The sequence below is a fragment of the Fundulus heteroclitus genome, chromosome 22 (genome assembly GCF_011125445.2).
Source record: "Fundulus heteroclitus isolate FHET01 chromosome 22, MU-UCD_Fhet_4.1, whole genome shotgun sequence".
Lineage (NCBI taxonomy): Eukaryota > Metazoa > Chordata > Actinopteri > Cyprinodontiformes > Fundulidae > Fundulus > Fundulus heteroclitus.
This window is the reverse complement of record NC_046382.1, coordinates 11,906,510-11,932,295: the sequence shown is the minus strand read 5'-3', so window position 1 is coordinate 11,932,295 and position 25,786 is coordinate 11,906,510. Positions and strand designations below refer to the sequence as shown.

The 25,786-nt window shown below is 42.0% G+C and overlaps 2 protein-coding genes and 1 pseudogene across 2 annotated transcripts in view; all 3 read right to left on the bottom strand.

The window, feature by feature from the left end:
- Window positions 1-1,370: 1,370 nt before the first annotated feature.
- On the bottom strand, window positions 1,371-16,627 carry kiaa1841 (KIAA1841 ortholog). The gene is made up of 19 exons (XM_036126160.1): window positions 16,485-16,627; window positions 14,119-14,215; window positions 13,806-14,044; window positions 12,743-12,801; window positions 11,454-11,614; window positions 11,189-11,275; window positions 10,944-11,054; window positions 9,579-9,702; window positions 9,352-9,504; window positions 7,507-7,658; window positions 7,343-7,418; window positions 7,197-7,229; window positions 7,001-7,100; window positions 4,692-4,777; window positions 4,524-4,552; window positions 4,374-4,447; window positions 3,328-3,416; window positions 3,158-3,240; window positions 1,371-1,752 (listed from the first exon to the last, which is right to left on the bottom strand). The coding sequence occupies exons 1-19, from the start codon at window positions 16,519-16,521 to the stop codon at window positions 1,716-1,718; spliced, it is 1,827 nt and encodes a 608-aa protein (XP_035982053.1). The 5' UTR covers window positions 16,522-16,627; the 3' UTR covers window positions 1,371-1,715.
- A 5,160-nt stretch (window positions 16,628-21,787) lies between these two features.
- Window positions 21,788-25,786, bottom strand: part of pex13 (peroxisomal biogenesis factor 13) — a 28,660-nt gene continuing 24,661 nt past the window's right edge. Inside the window, exon 5 of the mRNA XM_036126161.1 lies at window positions 21,788-22,512. Coding sequence (XP_035982054.1) covers window positions 22,272-22,512 — 241 coding nt within the window. The 3' untranslated portion in view covers window positions 21,788-22,271. The remainder of the gene's footprint in view (window positions 22,513-25,786) is intronic.
- The window catches only part of LOC118557184, a 16,493-nt pseudogene continuing 15,388 nt past the window's right edge, over window positions 24,682-25,786 (bottom strand).

Here is a 25,786-nt window from a genome sequence, read left to right as displayed (position 1 = left end):
TCCTCTGCTGAAAGCCGAGGCGCTCATCCTCACCCCACCGGCCTTCATATCGGCATCTCTGATGCAACCGGACTGGAGGTTCTGGGAGAGACGGTGGGAAAGAAAAAAAAAAATATATATATGGATTTCATTCAGCCAGCTGACAGTCAGTGCTCAGCAGGGGATGCTTTCTGCAGCCGACCGCTCCCGTCTTCTTCTCTGGTGACTTCATTAAAAGCAGGAGCGCTGTGACGGCAGATTTTAAAGACCCAAAACACAGCAGCACTGATACGAAGGAGGCTTAAACCTTTAGAGCAAAGGTGTCAAACTAATTTCTATATGGGGCCACTTTGGCATCATGAAGTCATTAAAAGGGCTGATTGCATGTGTAGAGATGATACTTTTCATTTCATAATTTCATTCCAGTTCACACAGTAGTATAAAAAATGCACAGTAACATAAAAGTAGCAACCTTAGGCCCAGTTTATACAGTTTATCTGCAAAAAAAGTTGATATTGGGGTGAGTTACACTTACAGGAGGCACAGTTTTAGCCACTTTATACACTTTTTTTTTTTGGATCTCGAGGGCCGGATAATTTACCTTGAAGGGCCAGATTTGGCCCGCGGGCCTTGAGTTTGACACCTGTGCTTTAGAGGATCTGCTGGTTCAGATGGTTTCATTACGAAGGTCTCTGGTCATGTGACCACCGCTGAGCTCAGGGAGGAGAAGAAAGTGGTGATGTGGAGAAATGTGGACATCTACGGTTTGAAGGTTACAGGTTGTGGGTGAGAAACCCAAAAAAATGTGCAGCAATCGCCAGAGAGAAGCGGATAAAGACGAATGGGAGGAAGAGACGTGCGTAACCTGGAGTTTTAAGATGATGCGCATCGAAGCCGTCAAACTTTAAAGGCCTTCTCGGTCTGGGGAGTTCTGTTTCTGCTCCTCTGTGATGCGCTGACGTCTGGGCCTCGCTCTCTGTGGGACCGTAACCCTGAACCCCCCCCCCTGTAACCGGAGCCCCTGACCCACATCCACAGATCCTCCACCATTCTCGGCATCCGCTGTGGAGGTGAGGAGGAGACAGCTGCAGAAAAGCCCGGCCCACACGGCCTCCTCATGTCCCCTTATGCCCCGGTGTGTAGCGGGGGTTATTAATACCGCCGTGAGCAATCCTAACCCACCAGAACCCTTTTCCGGCCCGACCCCCCCCCACCCAGTGCTGCGGACCAGAACCCGACACCAGCCCACTGGACTCGCTCTCTAACCAAGTAAAACCTCTGGTGTCGGCGCTGAGGCGGGCAAATCTAGGGCAAAGTTGATCCCTCACAGCCCAGTGACCCCTGCCAAGGTCACACGCTGCCACCTGGAGGACAAAAACCAGACCGCTGGGTGAACCGGGCTCATTTTTAAAGTGTTTATACATGTTATTAGTCCACTGCCGGTTACATCTGGACCAGAACAGATTACAGGTGAAGCAGGTGTCCGTTTAAGGTCCCGGCAGCAGAACCCGTCACCTTTCCCCCGCTGGGGAGTCTGCAGCCACGACACGATGATGGAGGTCCAGCAGCAGTGGAGGGTGTGAGGTCCTCGCTCGGGTCGTGGGTGTTCCCTACGAGCCGAACGGGACCGGATGGGGGGGGGGGGGGGGGGGTGTCACAGCTGCACAAACACGCAGCGAAGCCTAGCGACAGTCGCTGGTGGTCCACATGCAGAGAGGAGGGAGTCCACGCCTGGCTTAAGTAGTCCGGAGCTGAGCGTAACGCGTCTTGGATCTGTGGAGCCACACAGAAACAAAGACGATCAGCAGAGATCTGTGGAGACGGAGACGAGCTCACAGCCACCAATCAACACCTTTAGGCCTCAGGGGACTATGTTTAACGAGTCAGTGCTGGGGGGGGGGTCTACATCTGGATCTACATCTGGATGCTGATTTAAAAAAAAACTGGATATATCGCAGGCCAGTGCTTTTCAAATAGTGCAGACTTACAGGCCGTCTAAATGTGACAGCAGCGCCCCCTGCTGTTCGGTCTGTGCCCTGCAGTCACTAGTAACTAACTCCTAAAAAGGAAAAAAAAAAAGTACTAAACTTAATGTAAGTGAAGTTTGTCTAAATATTAATGGCTTGATAATTCCCACATGAGGTTCAGAGCGAGTTAAAAGTTGACTGCAGGTACGAGTCGGGCTAAAAATCTTTTATATTTTTGTTAATATTATAGTAATTTATATTATAGTTAAAAAAAAAGTGTGGCAATGTTGAACCATCCTAGTTAGGGCTGGGCGATGCAGAGAAACAAGCATATAGATAAAATAGAAATCATACTGATCGATAATTACATTCAAAACGTATATTTTAAGTGCAGTCCTGGTCGTTATGCTGTTGCTTAATGTAGATACAGATGCACACAAACACTGAATTCAAAACTCAACCCTTTATTCAACCAACTTTTTACCAAAACTGCAAGTTTTTAAAAAAGAAAAAAAAAATAGTGAGCTCTCTGAATTATTTGAAGGGGGCGGGGCGTTCCTGTGTCTGCGTTCTGATTGGTTGGGAGGATGTAACGACTGTAATATTAACTTACACGATAGGCTAGAATGCCAAGGGAAGGAAAACTTTGATTCTATTTAACTTTTTACTGATCCTTTTTCTATCATCAATATATGTCTATCGATCGATTATATATTTTTTTTATTGAATTATCATCCAGCCCTACTTCTAGCTACATTATAAAAGAGGCCATAAATGTTATACATTTAAAGGGATTCTGGGTAATTTTCAGAACGACAGCATTAATGCTGTAAAACAGACGAGACACGGATTCAGAGCGAGGCTTTGAAACTCGGACATGCACGGTGCTGGCAGCATCATGCTGTGGGCTTGATTTGCTGCAGCATTACAGTCTATGTATGCATTTAAATATCTGAGCCTTCAGCTTGAAGGTACCCACTGTGAAGCATGATGCAGCCGCCTCCGTGCTTCACAGTGGGTACAGGATCCATGGGGGGGGGGTTATAACCCGTGTTCAATGAGAGAAAAATCTATATTCTAATTCAAACTTTTGCAACAGATTTTTGTTTTTTTATATAATAATCATTCCACTGTAGTAAAAACAGATAGTTAAATTAAAACCTCCCGCACTGAATGCAACATTAATGCCATGTAGAGCAGGAAGAACCCACCTGGGAGCTTTCTCTGCCGTCTGTCTGGTCTGAGCGCCGCCTTTGAACTGCGCCTCCAGCCTGGCGTAGATCCCCCCTGCAGGCTGAACCGGCAGAGACAAAGAACAGCTAGAAGAACGAGGCCGCCACGTAGCGTGAAGAAAAACAACAACAACAACAAGTCCAGGCACCTCTTTGGTATCCTTGGATTTACTCTGGTCCTGGTCTCCGAACCTCATCCTGGTCAGGTGGCCGACCATCTCCGCCATGCGCCGCTGGTCTGCAGAGAGACAGAAACAAACCAAGCTCAGTGGGTTTACCTTAGTGCAGGGGTGTCAAACATACGGCCCGCGGGCCGAATCCGGCCCGCCGAACAATTTAGTCCGGCCCTGTGGCTATATGCATTATCATTATAAAAAAATAAAATAAAATAAAAATTTCCACCCAGTGTCCTGTCTGGCAATGTGGCAATAATAATTGTTGTCTTAATGCCAAAAAAAGCTCATCAGATTTGACTTTCACAAGTGGAGCAGTATAGTGCTCCGCTTGATTTATGAATGTGAATAGTTTTATTATGATTCATGCGGGGAATATCTCAAATGATATGGACACTACAATGGGAAAGTAGGAGAGGAAAGGAAGAACAAGAAGAAAAAAAACAAAAGGTGAAAGAAAGAGGAGATAAAAGGAAGAGAATGATAAAACAATTATTGAAAAAAAGCATGTACTTCATTTAATTGAAAATCTGCAGTTCCTATATTGTCCACAAGGGGCGCTGTGTTTTGATTAGCAGATTAAGCTTCAGGTGTGGAAAAATTTAAATCATTTCTTAATTTTTATCTGTTTGATGTATTTTGACATGTAAGACAGTGTTTTTAAGTTCAAAAAAGGTGAATAAATGTTTTTCAACATTGTATAATCACTGTGATCAGTTCTTATGCATAATGCACTGCAGTAAATGTTTACCTGAGTAAAAGTGTTGTTGAAATTGCACATACTTTTCTTAAAAACGCTGAGGTTATTCATAATATATTGTGTAAAAGTGAAATTGATTTAATATAAAAATCAACAACAAGTCCACTTTTATTAGTTCTATTTAATCTTGCAATGAGTTAACTCGTGTGGCCCTTTTGAGATCAGATTAAGCTGAATGCGTCCCCTAAACCAAAATGACTTTGACACCCCTGCCTTAGTGGGTCAGCAGAGTATGAAAAAGGCTCGCCGACTCCTCCTCTACCTTCTTCTCTCTGGGCGTCCTGGTTGTAGCGCAGGGAGCGAGAGCTGTCCCACTTACTCTTCTGCAGGCTCACTCTGCAACACACACACGGGTCGGTTCAGCGTTGGTTCAGAAGCGTAAAAAGACGACTCAGCGTCCGGCTGGGCTTACGTGAAAGGCGTGACGTCTCTGGTCTGCGCCTGAGGAAAAGACGAAAGAAATAACGCTGGTTTTACGCAGAGAAAAGGTTGGGAAATGATGCTCCAGAACCTCCACCAGGTTCTGAGGGGCCCGCTTCACTGGTAAAGTGGCGCCGGCGCCGTGGAATAAGGGACTTACCTTCTCATATTTCTCCTTGCGCTGGAAGCTGGGAGAGGACAGCTGTTTCTTCAGAGGTCTGTGGGCCTTCTTGGCCTTCTTGGCGGCTGCAAGAGGAAAGAGAGGCGTAAGCTGAGGCACCGGGCGCCACCTGCTGGTGAGAAAGAGGAACTGGGCAACGCGAGAGTTTATAAACTCTTGTTATAATCAGTTACTTGTTTAAAGGGGGATTGATTAAGAGTAACGATCCGGCTCTTCACAATTTTTTTCTTTCCAGCTTTGCTTCTTTTCCTCCAGGTCTGCAGACAGTTTGCTTCTGACGATCTCGCTGGACGTCCCTCCACAGCTGTCCCGCCCCGTCGTGGTCTGGGCTTTGACTAGACCGTCCTGTCGACGACCCAGCTGTGGACCGGTCTCCAGCTGGCAGACAGCCGGCCTCAGATTCGTCTCAGAAACGTTTTGGTAAACGATTTTTTTTTTTAAACCGCGTTGGTGCTAATATTTCGCCTCCACATTGGCCTCATCCGCCCCAAAGGACACCGTGGTTCATTCAGATGCAACGCCGCACGCCCGGCTCGCTGCCAGCCTCTTTAAATGCAGACAAAGGTTTCTGCTTTGACTCACCAGCTTTACTAATCTAATGTCATGGATTTCAACACCCAGAAAGCAAACTGAGGCCTGCAGAGACAAACGCCTGGTTTAGGGTGTTTTTTTTTTTTCAGCATCACCAAGTCTGACCTTTGACTGATTTTTATGTCTTCCACTTGTAAATAAAAAAAGTATTTTTCTTTCAGACGGTTTGGAAACGCCCTTCTAACGCCTTGCCAGGTTTCTGTGCAGAGCAGCAGTTGCTTTTTTTTCTCAGGTCGTTGCTGATTTCTTTCCAGCTTGGCACTGTGTGAGCTGCCGTCACGATGATGCTATCTTTCTGTGTTAGTCTGCGTGGAAACAGCAAGGATGTGACATTTATTTAGCAGTTCCCAGCTGTAACGACAGTACTCAATGCCCTGCTTGCTTGGACAGGCATGTTGACCAAAAGCAGCCCCGTGTAACCTTTGGCCACCAGGGGGCGCTCACTCCAGGTCACATGCATAGACATTATAAACGTAGACGCCTCATCGGCTTGTACGTCAACGTCAACGCCATATTGTATGTGGCAGAAGGTAGTGAACATTTATGTTCCCTGTGTATGTTTTAAGTATTTAGATAGAAAGATATAGATGGAGCTTATATATACTTGTAAAAAAAATATAGAGAGATTAATTGATAGAGATTGGCAGCCAGATTGGCTTTTGATCGATGTGCATATATAGATTTTGAGGTATTCTAAATAAATAGGTGTTTTTATATATAAGTATATGTCCAGATTATAGATGTAATATATATATATATATATATATATATATATATATATATATATATATGAGAGAGCGAGAGAAATATATATACGTGTATGTGTTATGAATATAAAAATCAATTGGTTAAATCTAAACATTGTGGTCCTTTCATAAAACCTTGTGAACCTTTTAAAATCTGCTATAGACACAGATTAGCAAAAGACTTTTTGGGGGAGTATTAAAGTATTAAATTAATTTAAAGTATTAATCTTTAAAGTATTAAAGAGATAAAATTAATAATGAGGAAAAAAGCCATAGGAGATTAAAGTAAAAAAAGAGAAAAGTTGTAAAATTATGAGAAAAATGTCATATTATGAGAATTAAGGGGGGACATTTCCAGAATAGTCACAGTTTGCAGAACTATTTCAGTCCTGGAGTAATAGGGCCAGGTTAGATTCTTATAATTATTTTTATTCTTTACGAGAATAAAGTCAGGAGAATGAAGCCAAATGGATACGAAAATAAACTCGTAATATTAGAAAAATAAATATATTACAACTATAAAGTATATTCTGAGATTAAAGTCCCTCTGATACTGTTTAAGTGACTGAGTACCTGCAGATTTGCCACATTCAACATGGCGGACGCTCTGACCCATCCACAGCATAGGCAGAACCCGCCCAACGACGCGTCTACGTTTATAATGTCTATGGTCACATGACCCACCCAGTCAACTCACACAGGCGGGTTTTTGAGCCCGCAAGTGCCGCATATTGACCCGAAGAAGCATTTAATATCTCAAATGAAGTTAATATTTGGGTCAAAACTTACCTGGTGCTGCTTTAATGAGCATTTAGACCCCTTTGTTCCACCTATATGTGTTTGATCTTCTAAAGACCGAATTCTGACACCAAAACGACGGACCGGACCTCAGGGGGCGTATTTCCTGTCTCGATGAAACGTCTCTGCCTGGGTTCTCAGCGCGACTCTCACCTTGTTTCTTGGACACGTCTTCTTCGTCCCCGACCTCGTCTTCAGTGACCTCTGACCCCGTGGTGTACTCCTCATCCTCGGACAGCAGAGACTGCTGCCTCTGGAGGAGCGACGGGAGCAGAGTTTCAGTTTTTCTACCGCAACCGTCGGCAGAATCTGAGCATCAGAATCTGCAGATGACAAGGAGAAACCCTACCAGCTGGAGAGTCCAGTTCTTCAACAGAGAAAACTGCGTAAAAAAGAAACAGAGAGAAGCAAAGGGAGTAAGATATGGTAGCAAACGCATAAACACAAAACGAAGCAGCGAACAAAGAGACTCACCGAGCTGCCGTCTCCCCTTACAGGTGCCAGCAGCGTGGGCTCCAGCAGGACGTTGCAGTCTTGGACTTTCTCTGCGCTGGACGGACTCTCCTCAGAGCTGACGGACACATGCAGTGCATCTGTTATCACTTCAGTCGTCGCTTCTATCGGGCAGACATATTGGGGGGGGGGGGGGGCGTACTGACCCGTCTGCAGGTGAAGCAGGTGAAGTGTTGGACAAACACACAGCGTCTCTGTGCAGCAGCAGGTCGTTGAGGACCCTGGTCTGCGCCGCAGTCGCCTCGTCACACTTCTCCTCGTCTGGTACGTTCACGATGTGGTCCCGCATCTTACAGCCCTGAAGGCAAACACCGTCTTTTTATTTATATTATTGATGAGAGAGTTTAAAAGCTTCAGGTTAGTATCAGTGATTTCCTGGTGACACAGGAGTGTTGATGGTGACCCCCCCCCATGCATTTCACACTGCAAAAACAGAACTAAAAATAAGTAAAATTTTCTTAAAATGAGTGTATCTGTCCTTGATTTGAGCAGGTAAATAAGATGATCTGCCAATAGAATAAGAGTTTTGAACTTAAAATAGGAGCAACTCATTTCCATCATCTTATTTCAAATGCAGGATGTCTAATTATCTTATTTTAGAGGTCAAAATACTCATTCCATTGGCAGATAATATTATTTAACTGCTCAAATGTAGGACAGAAACACAAATTTTAAGAATGTTTTACTTATTTTTAGAAACGTTTTTGCAGTGCAAGAAGATTTGGTCCACCAGCACCAGAAATTTTTAACAGTTTTAAGCAGAAAAATCTGTTCTACAAACTAGGATAGTGCCACGGTGCAGCAGAGTCCGTCGCACTTCTGCCACCCGGTTTTTGTAGCTAACAAATTTGCTTTCCAGTTGGACCAGTCGGGATTTCCGTCACGTTGTCTGGGTTTTCAGTATTCAGTCGTAGTTACTGGATCTTTTGGAGCATAAGGCGCACCGAATTATAAGGCGCATTAAATAGTATTCCCAAGTGAATAAGATTTCTGCACTTAAAATAAGACCAACTCATCTCCATCACCTTTTTTTCAAGTGCAGGATATCTAATTATCTTATTTTAAGGGTAAAACTACTCATTCCATTGGCAAATTATTTAGCTGCTCAAATCATGGAAAAATATACACATTTGAAGAAAATTTTACTTTTCTTAGCTTAGGGAGAGCTATCCGTCTCTGCTGGGAGGATTACACTGCTCTGTTTCTAATATAAGGCCAAAATAAACGGAACTTTTATACTGACTTAACTTAATTCAATTCAATTTTCAATTCAATTTTATTTATATAGCGCCAATTCATGAAACATGTCATCTCAAGGCATTTTGCAAAGTGAAATTTAACCAGATTATACAGATTGGTCAAAAAGTTTCCTCTCTAAGGAAACCCAGCAGGTTGCATCAAGTCTCTCCAAGCAGCATTCACTCCTCCTGAAAGAGCGTAGAGCCACAGTGGACAGTCGTCTGAATTAACTTACTCGGTTTATTGTTTCTAGCGTGTACTCCGGCTGCCTTACATGAATGCACATCTAGTTTAGACATTACAGTCAGGCAGTCTTGTAGACAGCTCAGGGGTCCTATCAGGTAGTGACACAGTGTACCGTAATGCTCCTAATATCCATTGAGTGTAGCTTCGTTGCTAACCAAAGTCATACTTACACATTTTAAGATTTTTGAGCACCTTGTACCACATAAAATTAGCACAACATTAATCATATATAAGGCGCACCATCAATTTTTGAGAAAATGTAAGGATTTTAAGTGCACCTTATAGTCTTAAAAATACGGTTGTGGCTGCAATGAATGCTGTCTCCAGCAGAGACGAGCAACGCTGTCAGAGCGCCACACTACGCATAAATTATAAGCATAATTATTTCATCTAAGATTGAAACTTTTAGAAAACTCGGCCCGTTTCCAATAAAACTAAAGACTGAAGCCAAAACTACGGAGGCGTCTGATTTTTTTTTAGTTTTATTCAGAGCTTCCTGTGTTCACCTTGGGTATGCCGGTGGGGTCGAAGCGGAGCACCCTCTGGTTGCAGCAGGGGTAGATCCCCGCACCGTGCCAGCCTTTCTCGGCGGCCATGCCGGGGTACAGCACGCTGTCCGGGTGGTATCTGCAGCGGGTCAGCTCGGCACACACGAACACCTGAACAAACACGCAGCAGAGAGTCCTCAGACGGCTCGTCGCTGTGAATTAACACCGTCAGCGTTTCTCCTGACCTGCTGGCACCGTGAGCAGGTCAGGTGGTTGATGGTCCCCCAGACTCTCCAGTACACCAGGACCCAGGACTTGAGCTCCTCGTACAGCGCTGGGAGGTATTCATGCACGTCCCAGCTCTTCTGTCTGAAGAAACCACGCCCACAAGGTGAGATATTACACACTAAAACAGCCACTTAATGAAGAACAGGGAATTTATAAAGAATCCTGAGACTAAAAGCAGCTATTAGTGACGTCATTATAGGAAAATGTTGGAATATTTACTGGGTAAAATAAAAGTTATTCACAAAGCATCTTAGGCCTTCAGAGAACTCCTAAAGTGAATAAATATTAGGAGTAGGGAGGAAGACTTTTAGTGAGGCTAAGTTCGTCTTAAGCAGGGAAGATGGTGGAAAGAGAAAGAGCTGATTGGCTGATGCATCGCCTAAACAGTGGAGGAAATGACCGCATAAACCTCCTTAACAATCACACAATTATAATACTTAGGGAAGATAAACTTTTATTCCTTTAGGGGGGAATTAATTAGTTTCAGCGGCTGTAAAAAAGCAAAATGTTGGATAATCATGAATAGAAAGACGCGCATTGATCTGCAGCAAAACCATTTAAAGTCTCTTAGTCGCCTCTTTGCGCCGCGATCAAGGGACCAATTTAACTTTCAACACTCCTTCTCCTCCCAGAGATGACCGGACGAACGTGCTGCTGTTAGTTTTATCATTTGTCTTTTTTTCTCCAGTTCATGTCGGTCATTTTGCCAAATACGTCCGCTTTATACAAGCAGGCAGTCCCAGTAAAATGCTGACAGCTGAGTGATCAATAATATAGACAAAGGCAGTAAATTTACTGGTGACAAAAACATAAAAATAAGCAAATGAAGAAGACGAGGAGAACATTTTGATGCTGAGTGAGTCAATAAATGTCGCTGTTTTTTATCATAATAAGACACTAATTTCTCTCCTTTGATCACGGGGAGCGCAGGTGTGTTCTTTCTTGTACTATCAATCAATCACAGCTCTTAAAATACAGCGTCACACCCAGCAGAGGGGGTCAACCACACCTCATCTCTAGGATAAAAGTTTCTGCCGTCTCCTTCCTCTATCTGAATCACTCTGCAGCTAAAACTCCTACTTTTAGGCTAACATATATCTGTAAATATCGGTTATCGGACATAGCCGCAATATTAATATCGGACATCGAAATCGGCCCAAATGTTCATATCGGTGCGTCTCTGGTAAAAACCTCTACAGAGCCAAATCTCTCTCTACCTCAACGCACCATCTGGTGTTAGTTTGGTGCGATAAAGTGGAAAACAGGAAGTCAGGAGAGTGAGGAAGCGCATGTTTTGGTAAACCGGGCGGCTGCCGCAGCACCTCGTGTGCGTGTAGACGATCTGTCCTCGAACGTCCACGTTGATTTTCCCTGGAAGGCAGGAGATCTTCCTCTCCGTGTCTTTGGTCAGAAGCTTCAGGCACAGACCGCACCTGGATTACGGAGAGAAGAACGACTAAACATGCCGCGCAATTTCAGCAACCCCCCCCCCCCCCCCCCCCCGCTTCGCCTCCACCCGGGAAAGACTCGACCTAGCTAACGGTGAACGTAGGGGCTTCGTACAAACCTGTAGAGAGTCGAAGCGTTTCCTGGTGAGTCTTTGTTCTGGTGGTTTGGATCGAACAGCCGCTCAATTTTCTTCTGAAACAGTTTACTTTGAGTTAAGGAGGAAAAAGAAGAAGAAGCTTTAGTCATCAGATGGCGCCCTGTTGTCGCACAGCTTTCAATTTCAATTTATTTATATAGCGCCAATTCATGAAACATGTCATCTCAAGGCACTTAACAAAGTCAAATACAATCATATTATACAGATTGGTCTTTAAACTCCTTACCTCTTAAATTTATCTTTCTTGTCGCGGATGTCGTCGGCCTCGTTGTGGTTGAAGAGCTCGGCGATGCGTGTGGCCAGGTTGCTGTTGATGCAGTTCATGTTGCAGGGCGTGGCCACGATGGCACTCATGTGTTTGTGGCAGTACTGGATGCACTCCTCCACCTGAACACGGACAAAGACGTTCAGGTGCCTGTAGGACTTTCCCCCGGTCGATAAACATCAGTAAATCCATCAAAAAATAAATAAATAAATAAATAAATAAATAAATATATATATATATATATATATATATATATATATATATATATATATATATATATATATATATATATATATATATATATACATAAAATAACGGTCTAAAGTTTCATCTGAGCTGCAGTTCCCGCCACGTGTAAAAAGCCTCCAAGTACATCTGTTTCACCGCAGTGGCATAAACTTGCCCTAAAAATTTAAACAAAATCTAATTTGAGCACAATTTGTAATTCTGTTTGTAAATGTAGGAGTTTGACCGATTTTGCTGGACCAGTTCCAGTCTTAGACTAAAATCCATTTAAAAGTTTACAAAGGAGTCTAGGTTTTCGGTCATTATAACTATATGGTCTAATAAAATCCACTTTATTGTTGTTTATTGTTATTTCAGAGTCTGGATTTAACTTATATTAGTATTATTGTTAAATGTGATTGCACCCTAAAGGAAAAAAATATAAAAATAAAATATTAAGAGGAAGGCCCGTTAACAAAATGACAGGTGGCAATTCAAAGAAATTTTAAATAGAGATGAAACAAAGTTACATCGATGAAAGAAGCATTTCATTGCACATACTTTTAATTTTTTTAATCTTTTAGATAACAGGATAGGAAATAAAGTCGGAAAACTAAAGTATTTTTTCCATTTTAAAATTATTTATCAAGATGTGGTAAAAAAAAAACAGCTGGTTGGCATGGAGATGGCATCTATTGGTTGCTATGGAGACCTGGCGACGCCTCAAGATGAAACTCTGCCACAGTTTTGTAAAAGCAAGCTTAAAAAAGAAAGAAAGAAAGAAAGAAAAAGAAATAAAGAAACAAACAAACAAAAAAACAAATAAAGAAAAACAAACAAAAAAAGAAAGAAACAAAAACAAAGACAGAAAGCTGTGTTTACAGGCCTCCTGCTTTCAGGAAGTGACCAACAATCAGCTAAAAGCTTGAAATAAATGTACTAAAAACACAGATTCTGAGGAGATATTTAAACATGTGAGAAACAAAAGGCAGGAATGCCCCCCCTCCCCCCGTAGTAATACTTACTAACGTGTCCATCTTCAAGAACTCGGAGGAGATGAGGATTGAGATCACGTTGCTGGGCTCTGTGACCGACATACACACATCAGGCTTAGTGACCCCATGATTGCCCCCCCCCCAGACGGCACCACCACCGCTTTACCCGGCCGGGCAGAGCAGCCCGGGCACCACCTGGCGTCACCGCCATAGACATTATATACGTAGACGCGTCATTGGGCGGGTTCTGCCTATGCTGCGATGCGTCAGAGCGTCCGCCATCTTTAATGTGGCAAATCTGCATTTACTCAGTCACTTAAACAGTATCAGAGGGACTCTAATCTCTGAATATATTTGTATTCGTAGTATTTTTGTTTTTGTAATATTACAAGTTTATTTTCGTATCCCTTTAGCTTCATTCTCCTGAATTTATTCTCCTAAAGAATAAAAATATTTAAAATAATCTAACCTGGCCCTATTACTCCAGGAGTGAAATAATTCTGCAAACTGTGATTATTCTGGAAATGTTCCCTCTTAATTCTCATCATATGACGTTTTTCTCATAATATTACCACTTTTATGTTTGTTTGTTTTTTTTACTTTATTGACCTAGGACTTTTTATTCTCATATTAGTAATTTTACCTCTTTAATACTCACCCAAAAAGTCTGTTCCTAAAGGTTCACATGTGACACGGTTTTATGAAATAATGAAGACCACAATGTTTAGATTTAACGAATTGATCCTTATATTCATAACATACACACACAGGCTATATATATATATATATATATATATATATATATATATATATATATATATATATATATATAGCCTGTGTTACCACTCTGCAGCTTTAGTGTGTCCAGTTTTGCAACATGGTGCAGCCTTAGTTTATAGAAGGCAGATACAAGTAGTGAAATCAGCCAGAATAAATTTCCATGCAGCACAGGAATGAGGCATCTTTTCTGATCCACGTTCACAATAACAGAACTCAAACTTTTTTCTTCCACATACAATATGGCGGTGACGTTGACGTGCGAACCTGAACCCGATGACGCGTCTACGTATATATGTCTGTGGTCACCGCTTACCCAGCCGCGGCTTGTCCTTGTTGCCCTCGCCCGCCGAGTTCCTGCGGACGTAGTTCATGAGCCAGTCGAAGATCTGCACGTCGCAGTGAACCGAGATGTCCACCTCCTCCCACCGCTGCTGGTCCACCGACAGATACTCGGCAAAGTAGCGCATCTCCTTCACCAGGAGGTCTCTGGGGCAGGTGAAGTCCTGCTTCAGGTTCTTGGTCTCGTCGCACACGTGGATCACCATGCTGAGGCTGCAGGACAAGATGTCGCTTTTTACCCACGGCTGTGCAAAGGCCAGCTTCATTTTACCGGCGCCGCCGCTTACTCTCGTGGCTTTGGAGGTTTGTCATCCTCTTCCTCCGTCACTTGGTTCTCCTTCTTCTCCACGGAGCCCCCCCTTCCCACGGGGAGCGACTTGGAGCCTGCAGACATCAGGGGAGAAAAAGTTAAAGGAACATCAGTTATTGATGAGTCTCAACAACACCTTTATCCCACTTTACTGGGATTTTATCGGCAAAGAGGAGCGCACGGCTCTGCTGGAAGAAACTGTAACAGTGAGGAAAGGGAGAGTATTTCAATATTTCTCTCTAAGAAATTAAGAAAAACTATTTTTTTTGTTGCTTTAATGCCTTCACACCACCATGCTACCGAGGTCAGGTTGTGGACGACAGTTTCAGTCTCGCTGTGGCAAGACTACGGTGGCTGAGAGGTGCATAAACACATAAATGTGCTGTGAACACAAAAAAGAGGTGCATAAACACAGAAAACGCACACATATTAATATGAAGAAATTATCGTTGGTGTGTAGCGAAGGCTCACAATTGTACATGTGAGAGCAAAATACATTTAAACGAACAATCCAACTTGTTTTTTTATTAAAATGTACATTAATGTAATTCATTTATACATTTATTATTATGTAATACCATATTTCTCCTTATTCAAGAGCATAAACCAAAGTATTTCAGTATGAAATCATGTATTTATGCATTATTATGCTATATATATCTCTGTTAAAGAGCATACATTTATGAAATATGTTGTTTAAACAACGTATTTCAGCGTTAAAACATGGCTTTTCATGTGTGACGCAGTCCTGTATCATAACCACACATCTGCTGTTTGTAACAAACAAAATTGGGTAAAATTTCAAGGAGTAATGATTTATTTTAGTTGGGCAAACAGCTTCCTCAGTACAAATGAATGCACTGGGGTCGTGTGAGAGACCCATCCAAGATGGCGGCCGCGCTGAAACATCAGCTCCAGTAGGCAGCGCCAGTCCATGGGGCGTCTACCTAAATAATGTCTATGCGGGTTTTTTTTAGCTTGCAGCTGTTTTTGCTACTTGCAGCATTTTGCCTTTGCGTGTGTTTTGTGTGTTTGTGCGTCAACATCATGTGTGTTCGCAGCGTGTTTGCACTTTGTGTGTCTAATTTCTGTGATTGCAGCGTTTCTCTTTTGCTGCATTTTTTTCCCATTGCGTGCGTTTTGTGTGTTTGCAGCACTTTTATGTATTCCACCGTACAAGACCGAGCACGGCAACAAGACACCAGGTAGCTACGCTGCATCAGCAAAGACCTAGCAGCAGGCTGGAGGTGAAACGGGCAACCCAGAGGATCACAGACGCAACGGTCGGCCCAGGAAGCTTGATGAAAAACATTTATCTGTGTAATCTGATTTCCCTGTTTCAGTTAGAAGATGCCATCTGCACACACATCAGTGGTTCACCCATCTACTGTCTGGAGAAGTCTGTCTGGAAGCAGGGCTGGACGATAAAGAAAAAAAAGCATATCGATAAAATAGAAATCATATTGGATCGATATCGATAATTATCAACTAATTCAAAACATATATTTTAAGGGCAGCCCTGGCCTTTTAATGCTGTTGCTCAACAACATATTTTTAGATAAAGATACACGCAAACACTGAATTCAAACTCAACCCTTTATTCAAACAACTTTTTACCAAAACTACAAGTTATTAAAGGAGAAAAAAGATCACATGCTCTCTGAACTCTTTGAACGGGGCGGAGCTTAGTGATGGAGCATTCCTGGGTCTGCGTTGTGATTGGTTGGGATGATGTAATGATGTAATATTAACTAACATGATTGGCTAGAATGCAAATGGAAGGAAAACTGTTATTCTAATGAACTTTTTATTGACCCTTTTTTTCTATCGATATATATATATATATATATATATATATATATATATATATATATATATATATATATATATATATATATATATATATATATATATAGTTATTGAATTATCGTCCAGCCCTAGCTGGACGTGGTCTTCCCTCCAGCACAACTGTGCTTGAAGACGTAGGAGCTTGGGTGCAAAACATCAAGCCCCAAACCTGCAGGACGACAACCCAACCATAACCATGTTCAGCGTAAGGAAGAGCGAGAAGTCCTGGTGGTGACGGCGTGGCGCCCACAGAGCCCTGAGCTCCACGTCACCAGGTGTGTCTGCGATCATGTGAGGAGAAAAATGAACGCTCTGTTCTCCAGGATGTGTGAAAGACCCACCGGCAGAGTCCCTCCAGAAACCCTGCAGCATCAGACGAGGCGAGTAGCACAAACTGACCCTGGCATGCTGCGCTGGGTCTTCACAGATCACACCGCACCGAAAACACTCGAACGTTTGCAGACCTGGGAGAAGATCCGAGGCGTGCGCGCTCACCTGTAATTTTGCCGCCGCCCTGGCCGCTCCCGTCCATCTTGACCACGTCTCCAGCCTCCAGCAGGGCGCTCAGGCCGTCGGGCGGTGAGCCGCCGCCTCCGGTCAGGTCGTTGCACTGATAATCCACGCGAGGGAAGCCGGCTGTGGCCTTCAGCTCCTCGAACCGACGGGCGCACTGCAAAACCACAGCAGAGCTGTTGATTGGCCCTGGTGCTCGCCCAGAGCCGCTAAACCGTGCAGCCGGAGACGGACACGACGGATGAAGGGGAGACGGACGATGGAGGCATTCATAGCTACCCAGTAGGGCTGGGCGATATGGATTAAAAAATAAATCTCCGATTTTATCATACCAAATCCGATTAATCAATTTTTTTCCTCCTTTTTGTTTCATAAAAAGAAATTAAAGAAATTATTTTAAAACCTTGCTTTTATGTCAAGCATTTCGTCAAGGAGTTGACCTGAATTCAAAGTTCAACTAAAAACAAGCTGTGAAACATGCTTGTAAAACAAGATGGCAGCCGTGCCCTTATAATCAATGAAAATATAACAAAACATTTGCTGCTAGTGGTTTTACACATTGAGCTAAGAAAAGGCTTCACTGCACTTGTGAACTTCAAACTAAGTTAAAAAAATAGTGAATAAGTAAATGAAGTACCTCGTATTATGGTAAAAAAAAGTTTCTACTTAATATTTTGACAATATATTTGCCTAAACATATATCCAGCATCACATGCTGTTCTCTTCATGGAAACCCAATGAGTGTATTGGCAAAATAAAATCCAGATTTTCCAAAAATGAAATCTTAAAGAATTGTAAATTCGAATTAATCGATTAAATCGATTTATCGCCCAGCCCTACTACCCAGCACTGCAGTTACCTCCTTAGGAGTGAAACCCGGCACCAGCTTGGCCACGTTGTCCCAGTTTATGGGCTGAGGGACCCCCCACAGAGACCCCAACACCATGTCCAGAACTAGGACGTTGTTGTCGTAGGGAAAGTTATTGTTGTCCGAACAGAAGCGGCTCATCTCGGCGCCGACACACGGTCCTCTGGCCCGGTGTGGAGCTCTCTGAAAGACAAACGAGCCGGTTAGCATTTTAAGGAAGCAGATTCTCTAAAGCCAAATGAGTCGGGTCCGTTTCTTCGCTGCGACGCAGACCTTGTGTTCCAGTCCGAGGAGCCACTCAGTGTTGATCTTTAGACGAACAGCAAGAGGAGCGCCATCAGCTGGGCTGATTCATTTGATTTTGGTCAAATTGAAACTGCATATTCAGCATTTTTTTTTAAATTACATATAAATAAATTTATATGCAAAATCTTATCTTGAAGGAATTAATGAGCGTTAGGAATTACAGCGCTCCTGTTATAAAAATGCTTCTTTCACCTCTTCCTGTACAATTTAGCTGAAAAACAAGCAAATGTTAGAGGGGAATAAAAACATAAACTGCTTTAAATTTTTTGTACTAGTGCGCAGATCCTTAAATAAGTACTTTTCCCAAGCACCTTTTTTTTTTTTTTTGTTCCAGCTTTCAGCCTCTGATTGGTCGACTGTCGTCAATTACAGTGAATCTAATTGAGCTGAAGTCGAATAAAAATTAAAGTTTAGCTCCCCCAGAAGGAATTTCCTGACATTTGATCTTTTTTTTTTTTTTTTTTAGCTAAGGCTAGAGCGTGCACAGAGGTTAGATAAGATCAAAAATAAACTTGCAGTAAAGGTGTCGTCCTGCATTAAGATAAGATAAGACAAGATAGACTTTATTGATCTCACAGCGGAGAAATTCACGCGTCACATCGGCTCAATAATCAAGAGAAGGTGCCAAAAGGAGGAAAAGGTGCATGAGGTATATACAGGCCGTCTAAATATATACAGTGGATGGTAAAAAAAGAAATAAAGCAGAGATTTAAGATGATTTATGTACATTTAAGATGATTTATATACATATGGATTTGACATTGTACATTAAAGTAGTACCAGGTAAAGAACAACAGTGAGGTAGTGAAATAACTATAACAGCTGAAGTCACTTATTTAGCAGAATTATTGCACAGGGTATTAAATAGTAATTGCACATTAGTTATTGCACAAGTTATTGCGGTTATAGTGCAGCGTTGTGAGGTCTGATGGCAGCAGGGATGAATGACCTGCGGTAGTGCTCCTTTTTACATTACCTTTTACATTAGATGTAAACTATGGCACAGGGAATCCAGTCAGAATAAATGGGGGGAAAAAAATAAGGGACAAACTCCATGGAGTGCTCTACCTCACTTTTGTAAGGTAGAGCAGGTAAGAGCTGTCAAGACAAGAAGATGCTCTAGGACAGGGGTGTCAAACTCATTTCTATATCGGGCCATTTTGGCATCATGAAGTCATTAAAAGGGCCGATTGCACCTGTATAGATGATACATTTGATTTCATAATTTAATTTCAGTTCACACAGAAATATTAAAAAAATTGCACAGCAACAAAAAAAAGTAGCACCCTAATCCCAGTTTATACAGTTTATCTGCCAAAACAAGTTGATATTGGGGTGAGTTACACGTTAAGCTCTCATTATTCTGCATCACTTTTTCTCTTTTTGGACATTTCTGAGTTGTTTCAATGTGTTGTGGGAAAAAAACTGACACCTAGTGGCAGGATTCTGTTACTACACATTTAAAGAAAATCAACATTCATTACAGGAGGCACAGTTTTATCCACTTTAAAAGGATATATGCTTCTACTTTATGACATGATATGCCTTTTTTGGCTCTTGAGGGCCGGATAATTTGCCTTGACGGGCCAGATTTGGTCCGCGGACCTTGAGTTTGACACATGTGCTCTAGGACCTCTGCCAAGGAGGACTGGATGGTGAAACTTCACCACAAGGTGCTTCAGCAAACTCTCAGTTTAAGATGGACAGCCGTGCATCATTATTTGTTTTTACAGCGCAAAATGTACAAGCAACTAGCTAATAATAAACGGGAGAAGCGCACAAAGGAGGCTGGTGAATAAAAACGATGCATGATGAAAAGAAAAATGGGACGTCGCAGTGGGAAGTGATGCTACCGCAGGCCCATCCTCCCGGTTAACTCCCCCCTGATACATCAGGCGCTTTCAGGTCAAATTAACGTTTTTTTTATTTTCTGCGGTAAAACGTGAAAAAAAATGAGGAAAACGACATAGCTATGACACGCTGGATGGTACTTACCGTCTTCCAGCAGAGTCACGGCAGCAGGTGGATCCTTTCTGCCGCTGCGTGGACGGTAACGGCGCAGGCGCTGCGGTCCACCGGCGGCTAACTGCCGGAGACGAGCTAACTTTGCGGGACGGGGATGTGTGCTGCCTTCAGGTCACCACCGAAAATTTAACTTCGGACGCTCACTCACGCGCTAGAATCGGGTATTTTAATGCCGACTTGGTTTATATTAATATATGTTGTAATGTCGGCAAATATCGTCCATGTTGTTTTAGGTTTAATTTGGATGAGTAGTATTTTTTTCATGTATATCATGGTTTAATTCTTATATTAAGTATAGTTGAATGTATATACTGTCGGGATGAAACAGGGTTTTTTTTATCAGTGAAAGGTAAAATGTAAATAAAATGTACTCACTAAGGAGGACACAGACAGAAACGAGCATTTTTTCGGTAAAGAATTCAGGCCACAATGATGAACTGTCTTAATAAACCACGATGATTTCCGACAGTCCGTAAATGCAGCAAACCCCTCATTAGCCTGCTTAGCATGACTGCTAACCATCAACGAAGCAGTTCTTAGCAGATTTACTGCCTAGTTTACGGATTAAAATGGTATTCACGCACCATTTTTTAACCACACACAAAACACCTAACTAAATAAAACTGTTGATACACGACAAAAGCTCGTTGGTTTGTAAAGTCGTACCAGTTGTCGCACTGCAGCAACATCGGCGTCCTGTTGCTAAGAGAAGACGGTCGTAAAGCCAGTATCTATGTCGTAAAGGGCTTTGTTACCCTTTAAAACAACTAAAAATAAGGACAGTTCAACAATACTGATTAAAAAAATAAAGGAACCTTTTAATCAGAGTATAATATCAAGTTAAACTCCTGTAACATTGATCTGGTCAGTTAAGTAGTAGACGGGGTTGTTAATCAGTTTATATTTACTAACTACTGAGGACCATTTTACGTGGTGCTGCGATGACATTTCAGCAAATTGGACATTAGGGCTGAAATCCCATTAAACTCCCAGTAATTCAAGTTCAACCATAGTCAAAAATGGTCATTTGGTCTGCTCTCTCCTTTCTCTCCTCAGTCTCAGCGATGCTTAGACAGGGCCGGTTCTAGACAGGGGGCCAGTGCCCCTGTGGAAATGGTCCTGTCCCTTGTAATAAAGACGTAACATTAAATACATGTGTTGCGATTATATGCACTGACGAAGAAGACATGACTGATTGGTCACTTTGGCCAATTTTATTTTTTACCGGAGTTTTACTCCAAGGATTTAAAAATTAAGGAGTTTGTCGTTTAGCTTCAGCCATATTGAGCTGGGTTGATTTCATCTGCTAGATCAGGGCTCTGAAACCTGCAGTTCCAGAGCCACAAGTGCCTCCTTTAATATTATTAAACCATTAAATATTTGCCGTTTCATTCTTTTATTCTGTGCCCCTATGAAAAAAAATCACTTACAGGAGTTGAATATTGCAGAAATGTGTGTTGCTTCAACAAAAAAGCTAAACTGGCAAAAGATTTCAGATTGTTTTGATTTCCATGGCATTACACGGCAATCTGTCAGAAGATTCAACTAAAGTAAATGAGGTGAACAAAATATGGTCCGATTTCAAATGTTTTATTCATGGAGAAATGGTAGTAAAATAAAATGTGACGTGTTTTAAAGCAGCTACTTAATGGAAGCCAGTTATTTGTGATTTATGTCTCTGCTGCGTCTGTTTGAGTGTTTGCTGTCGGTAACCTGGACCAAACCATGGTAGATGAATGGTGGATTAAACCTTTTGTGTTTTGTATTGTTTAAAAGTATAAACCCCTCTAATGATTTAATAAAAAAAAAAAAAAACATTTTTCCAGATTGGGGTGGGCCATAGACCTAAATCCAGGTATATTTTCTTAGAGAACAATGTGTGGACCAGAGAAATCTGCAGTGAATCAAACAGATTGCTGTTTTTCATCATCATTGCCATGATTATGTTGTAAAAAAACAACAATATTTTGCCACAGGAAAAATAATTTAAATAAACATTTAAAAGCCACAATGAATATAAAATTCTTCATGATTCAGGTAACTAACCCTCCTTCACCCACGTGCCAGTGACACCGGAATAAAGAAAACAGTTTTGAATATATTTATTTTCAAAATATTTATATTAAATATTTACAAAAATTACTTTATGTGACTCATAAAGAGACGAAAATATGCAGCTTGCACTCCTCAAACTGAGCGACAACATTGATTCCAGACAGAAGACCGGACGGCCCTCATCGCAGCGGCCCCGAACTTCACCAGAAAGGCGCCTCCGTCCTTTAAACTGACAACGTAGCAGCTAGCGCTAAAGTTTATCATGCAAGCTCCGGATGAGGAAAGATAAAGACAACCTCAGAAATTTGTGTTTTAAAACACTTTTCCCTAAGCTTGAACTCAGATTTCACTTTTCATCTAAATAGAGACCTACTCTAAGCGATTTCTGGTGAGGTCCATTGTGACACTGCTGCTATCAGGTGAGTGTTAGTCAACGTCCAGAGTTAAAGATCTCAAACAAACATCGGCCGAGCTAATCATTAATTATAAACCCCCTGAACGTGAAGACGTGATCGTCAGAGGTCGGTCTTCTCGGGGACGTTCACCACAGCGTCGGAGAGCGTGCCGGAGCTCGACGTGCCGACGCTGAAGCTAACAGGAGTTTCTCTGTACGCCGACTCCAGCAGCTGCTCTGCAGAGGCCGGGTCGGGTGCTGCTGCGGGGTCGGGGGTGAAGCCTCGGGCTGAGACGGACTGCGGCGGCGCAGGCGAGGCCGCCTGGGAGCTCTGCGCGCCGCCCTGTTTAACCTGAGCGAGCCTCTCCATCTCTGCGTGCTTCCGGCCCCTCCTTTTGCCCAGGATCTTGACGTAGTTGGCGGGGACGAGTCCCGTGGTCTGGCCGTCCACGCTGGCCAGCAGCCACCCGCGCACCCGGGGCTGTTGCTCTAAACGTGAAGGGAATATCACAAAAAAAAAAAAAAAGACTTTAGGTTGACAGCGGGGGATGTTAAATAGTCACGTAGGCAAACATATTTTCAGTTTGCTATTCTGGCACAAACCCCCGCTGTGTTTTACATCCTTTGAACAGTGAATACTCCTTAAAATGACAATAGAGAGAGGTTCTCACCTTTAGGCGCCAGGTTGAGCATGTCTCCAGCCCGCAGAGAAACTTCCTCCTCCGAAGAAGCTGAGAAATCGTATTCTGCTCTGGCCACCACGTGGTCATCCTCCCCGCTGGCCCAGTTGGTGCCTAAACAGACACACACAATACGTCCAGTTACCAAAGTAAAAAAAAAAAGCAAGCAACATAGGTTTTAATGATTCCTAAGACTTGAAACATTTCTGTGCATCTTATTGGACTTTTACCTTATGGATAGCCACACGTGGCTCTCTGGACGCTCCACTGTGGCCCAAAACGCTAAAGAGCTGCGCCATTGTTTTACTATTTAAAGGCGTTTCAAATTGGCCAGCTGTAACAGTTTTTTCCTGCATTTTCATGCATAATATTTCTACACAAAATAATAATCGAACTTTATTGATCTCACAATGAAGAAATTCACTTAACACATCTTAACCAATCCCCCTTGGGGAGCAATCTGGGGTTAAGGGTCTTGCTCAGGGACCCAGAGTGCAGGCAGGGTACTTGCATCCTTCTCAGAGCGCAAGCGCACTGCTCTAACCACTAGGTCACTACCTTCACCCTTTTTATTTTATTTTTTTTATATATAATATAGTGTGATAATAAATCAATATATATTGCGGTAGACGCCTGATCAATATCAATAGAAAATACATCCAATAAAATGTTTGATAATTCTACCGAACTTAGATCCAGAACCCAGGGCTGGACGATAATTCAATAACAATATATATTGATTGATAGACGTATATCGATAAAAAAAAAAATAAAAAAAAAAGGGTCAATAAAAAGTTCAGTGGAATAATAATTTTCCTTAACATTACAAGTATTACATCCTCCCAACCAATCACAATGCAGACCCTGGAACGCTCCGCCCCTTCAATGAGTTTAGAGCACCCGTTCTTTTTCTTCTTTTTTTAAACTTGCAGCGTTGGTAAAAAGTTGGTTGAATAAAGGGTTGAGTTTGAATTCAGTGTTTGTGTGTTCTGCATCTAGTAATGTGTACTAAACATAAAATGACCAGGGCTGCATTAAAATATATGTTTTGAATTTGTTGATAATTATCGATCAATATGATTTCTATTTTATCGATATGCTTTTTTTCTATATCGTCCAGCTCTACCAGAACCGCATGGCATTCTGGGGGATATAGACAGAGGAGAGGATTCAGCCTCTCAACCTCTGACGGCCAAACTAAGCAAGGTTGGTCGTAGGACTGACCTACTTTAAAGGTTACATTTAAATAGGGTTAGTGTTACAGTTTACATTTTTTCACCCCCCCCCCTGCTCCTTGTTTCAAACAGGTAAACAAAACACTACTCAATAATTATCGACTGATATGAAAGGCTTATATACACCAGCCATAGGTTACAAACTACTTGCTTTTTAGCGTCATTTTCTATGAAAATTGAAGCAAAAGAAAAAAAGAAAGAAAGTTGTCATTTAAAGATCAGAACAAATTTCCTGTAGTTATTATAAAAACAACGAAACCTATTGTGTTTCCAAGAGTCATGTTGCCTTTGGTGTTCCAAGCTGCTGGCTCCTGATAAACCAACACAAAGTGGTGCATAACGTCGCCCTGGTTGGACTATATAATAGATGGTTTCAAGTTAGTTTTTATCCCCAAATAAAATCAGGGAAGTGTGGCATTCATCTGTAGTCAGACTCTTTTACTCTGAGACTCCCTGATAAAACCACAACAACCAACTGCACACAGTCTAAATAATCAATATAGTAGGAAACTGTAAAAGCCTTGAGACTGGAGCAGAGGTCCATCATCCAGCAGGGAAACAACCATAGACCGGCATCCAGAGCTCCAACTAAATGGATTACAAAGCACCGAATGGCCTAGTCAAAGCCCAGAGTCTGTGTCACGAAGTAAAAGCAGCCGTTCACAGATGCTCCCTCGTCTAATCTGACTGAGTTTGAGCTGTTTTGCAGAGAAAAACAGGCAAAATTTTGTAAAACTTATGCATGAAAAACGTGTTTTTTTCAGTACTGACCCAGACAGGGTTAATATATAAATGAATATTTATTAGCAAGTGTATGTTTTACTTGCACCGTATGATTATGCACTCCTTTCAGTTGGTCTGACACATAAATCCCAACCAGGAGGGGAAAACTGGACGTCACTGCAGAGCGCCGTTGTGTCGGCGCTCATAAAATATAAGACGAGTGGAACCAGTTTCTGAACTGGTCGTGTCGCTTTCACAGCTTCTGCAAAACGAGCTGAAAAGACATTCCTTCACGCACGCAATACAATAACAACCATAAGGCTGGGCGACATGGACCAATAGTAATAACAACAATAATAATATCATATGCAAAATATTTAATATCAATACCATGCCAAATTAGTATTGTATCCGGATGCAGCGTTTTAAGTATCAATACTTTTGACAACCCTAATTGAAGCCCATAACAGTATGATTATATTTTATAACGCAACCTAGATCATCTCTATACAAACGATATAGCCTCATCTTATATGTCTTCTGAAAAAATAATTTTTTCTTTCTTTTTAACCACACAGCGCCTGAAGCTTCACTACACAATTAAAACGGATCTAAAAGTAAGTAACAAAGAACTAAAAATTTACTTTAAATGAGTGTATTTGTTCTTGATTTGAGCAGGTAAGTAAGATGATCTGCCAATGGAATGAGTAGTTTGACCCCTAAAATAAGATAATTACATATACTGCTCTTAAAATTAGACCATGGAGATGAGTTGGTTCCTATTTTAAGTGCAAAACTCTTACTCCATTGGCAGATCATCTTATCTCCCTGCTGAAATAAAAGGGCAAATACACCAATTTCAAGTGAATTTGACATCTTTTTTTTTTGCAGTGAAAGGACAACAGAAATAGGGCTGAACAATTATCGAATTTTCAATATAATCGTGATTTAAAATAACGCAATTTCCAAATCGCAGAGTCCTGCAATTTTGGCTATGT

Coding starts and splice junctions, on each gene's coding strand:
- kiaa1841 (XM_036126160.1), bottom strand. CDS start 16,521: ATGGACGGGAGCGGCCAGGGCGGCGGCAAAATTACAG. Junction 11,276..11,453: donor AAGAAAGATAAATTTAAGAG/GTAAGGAGTTTA, acceptor CTTAACTCAAAG/TAAACTGTTTCAGAAGAAAA. Junction 11,055..11,188: donor AACGCTTCGACTCTCTACAG/GTTTGTACGAAG, acceptor TCCGTAATCCAG/GTGCGGTCTGTGCCTGAAGC.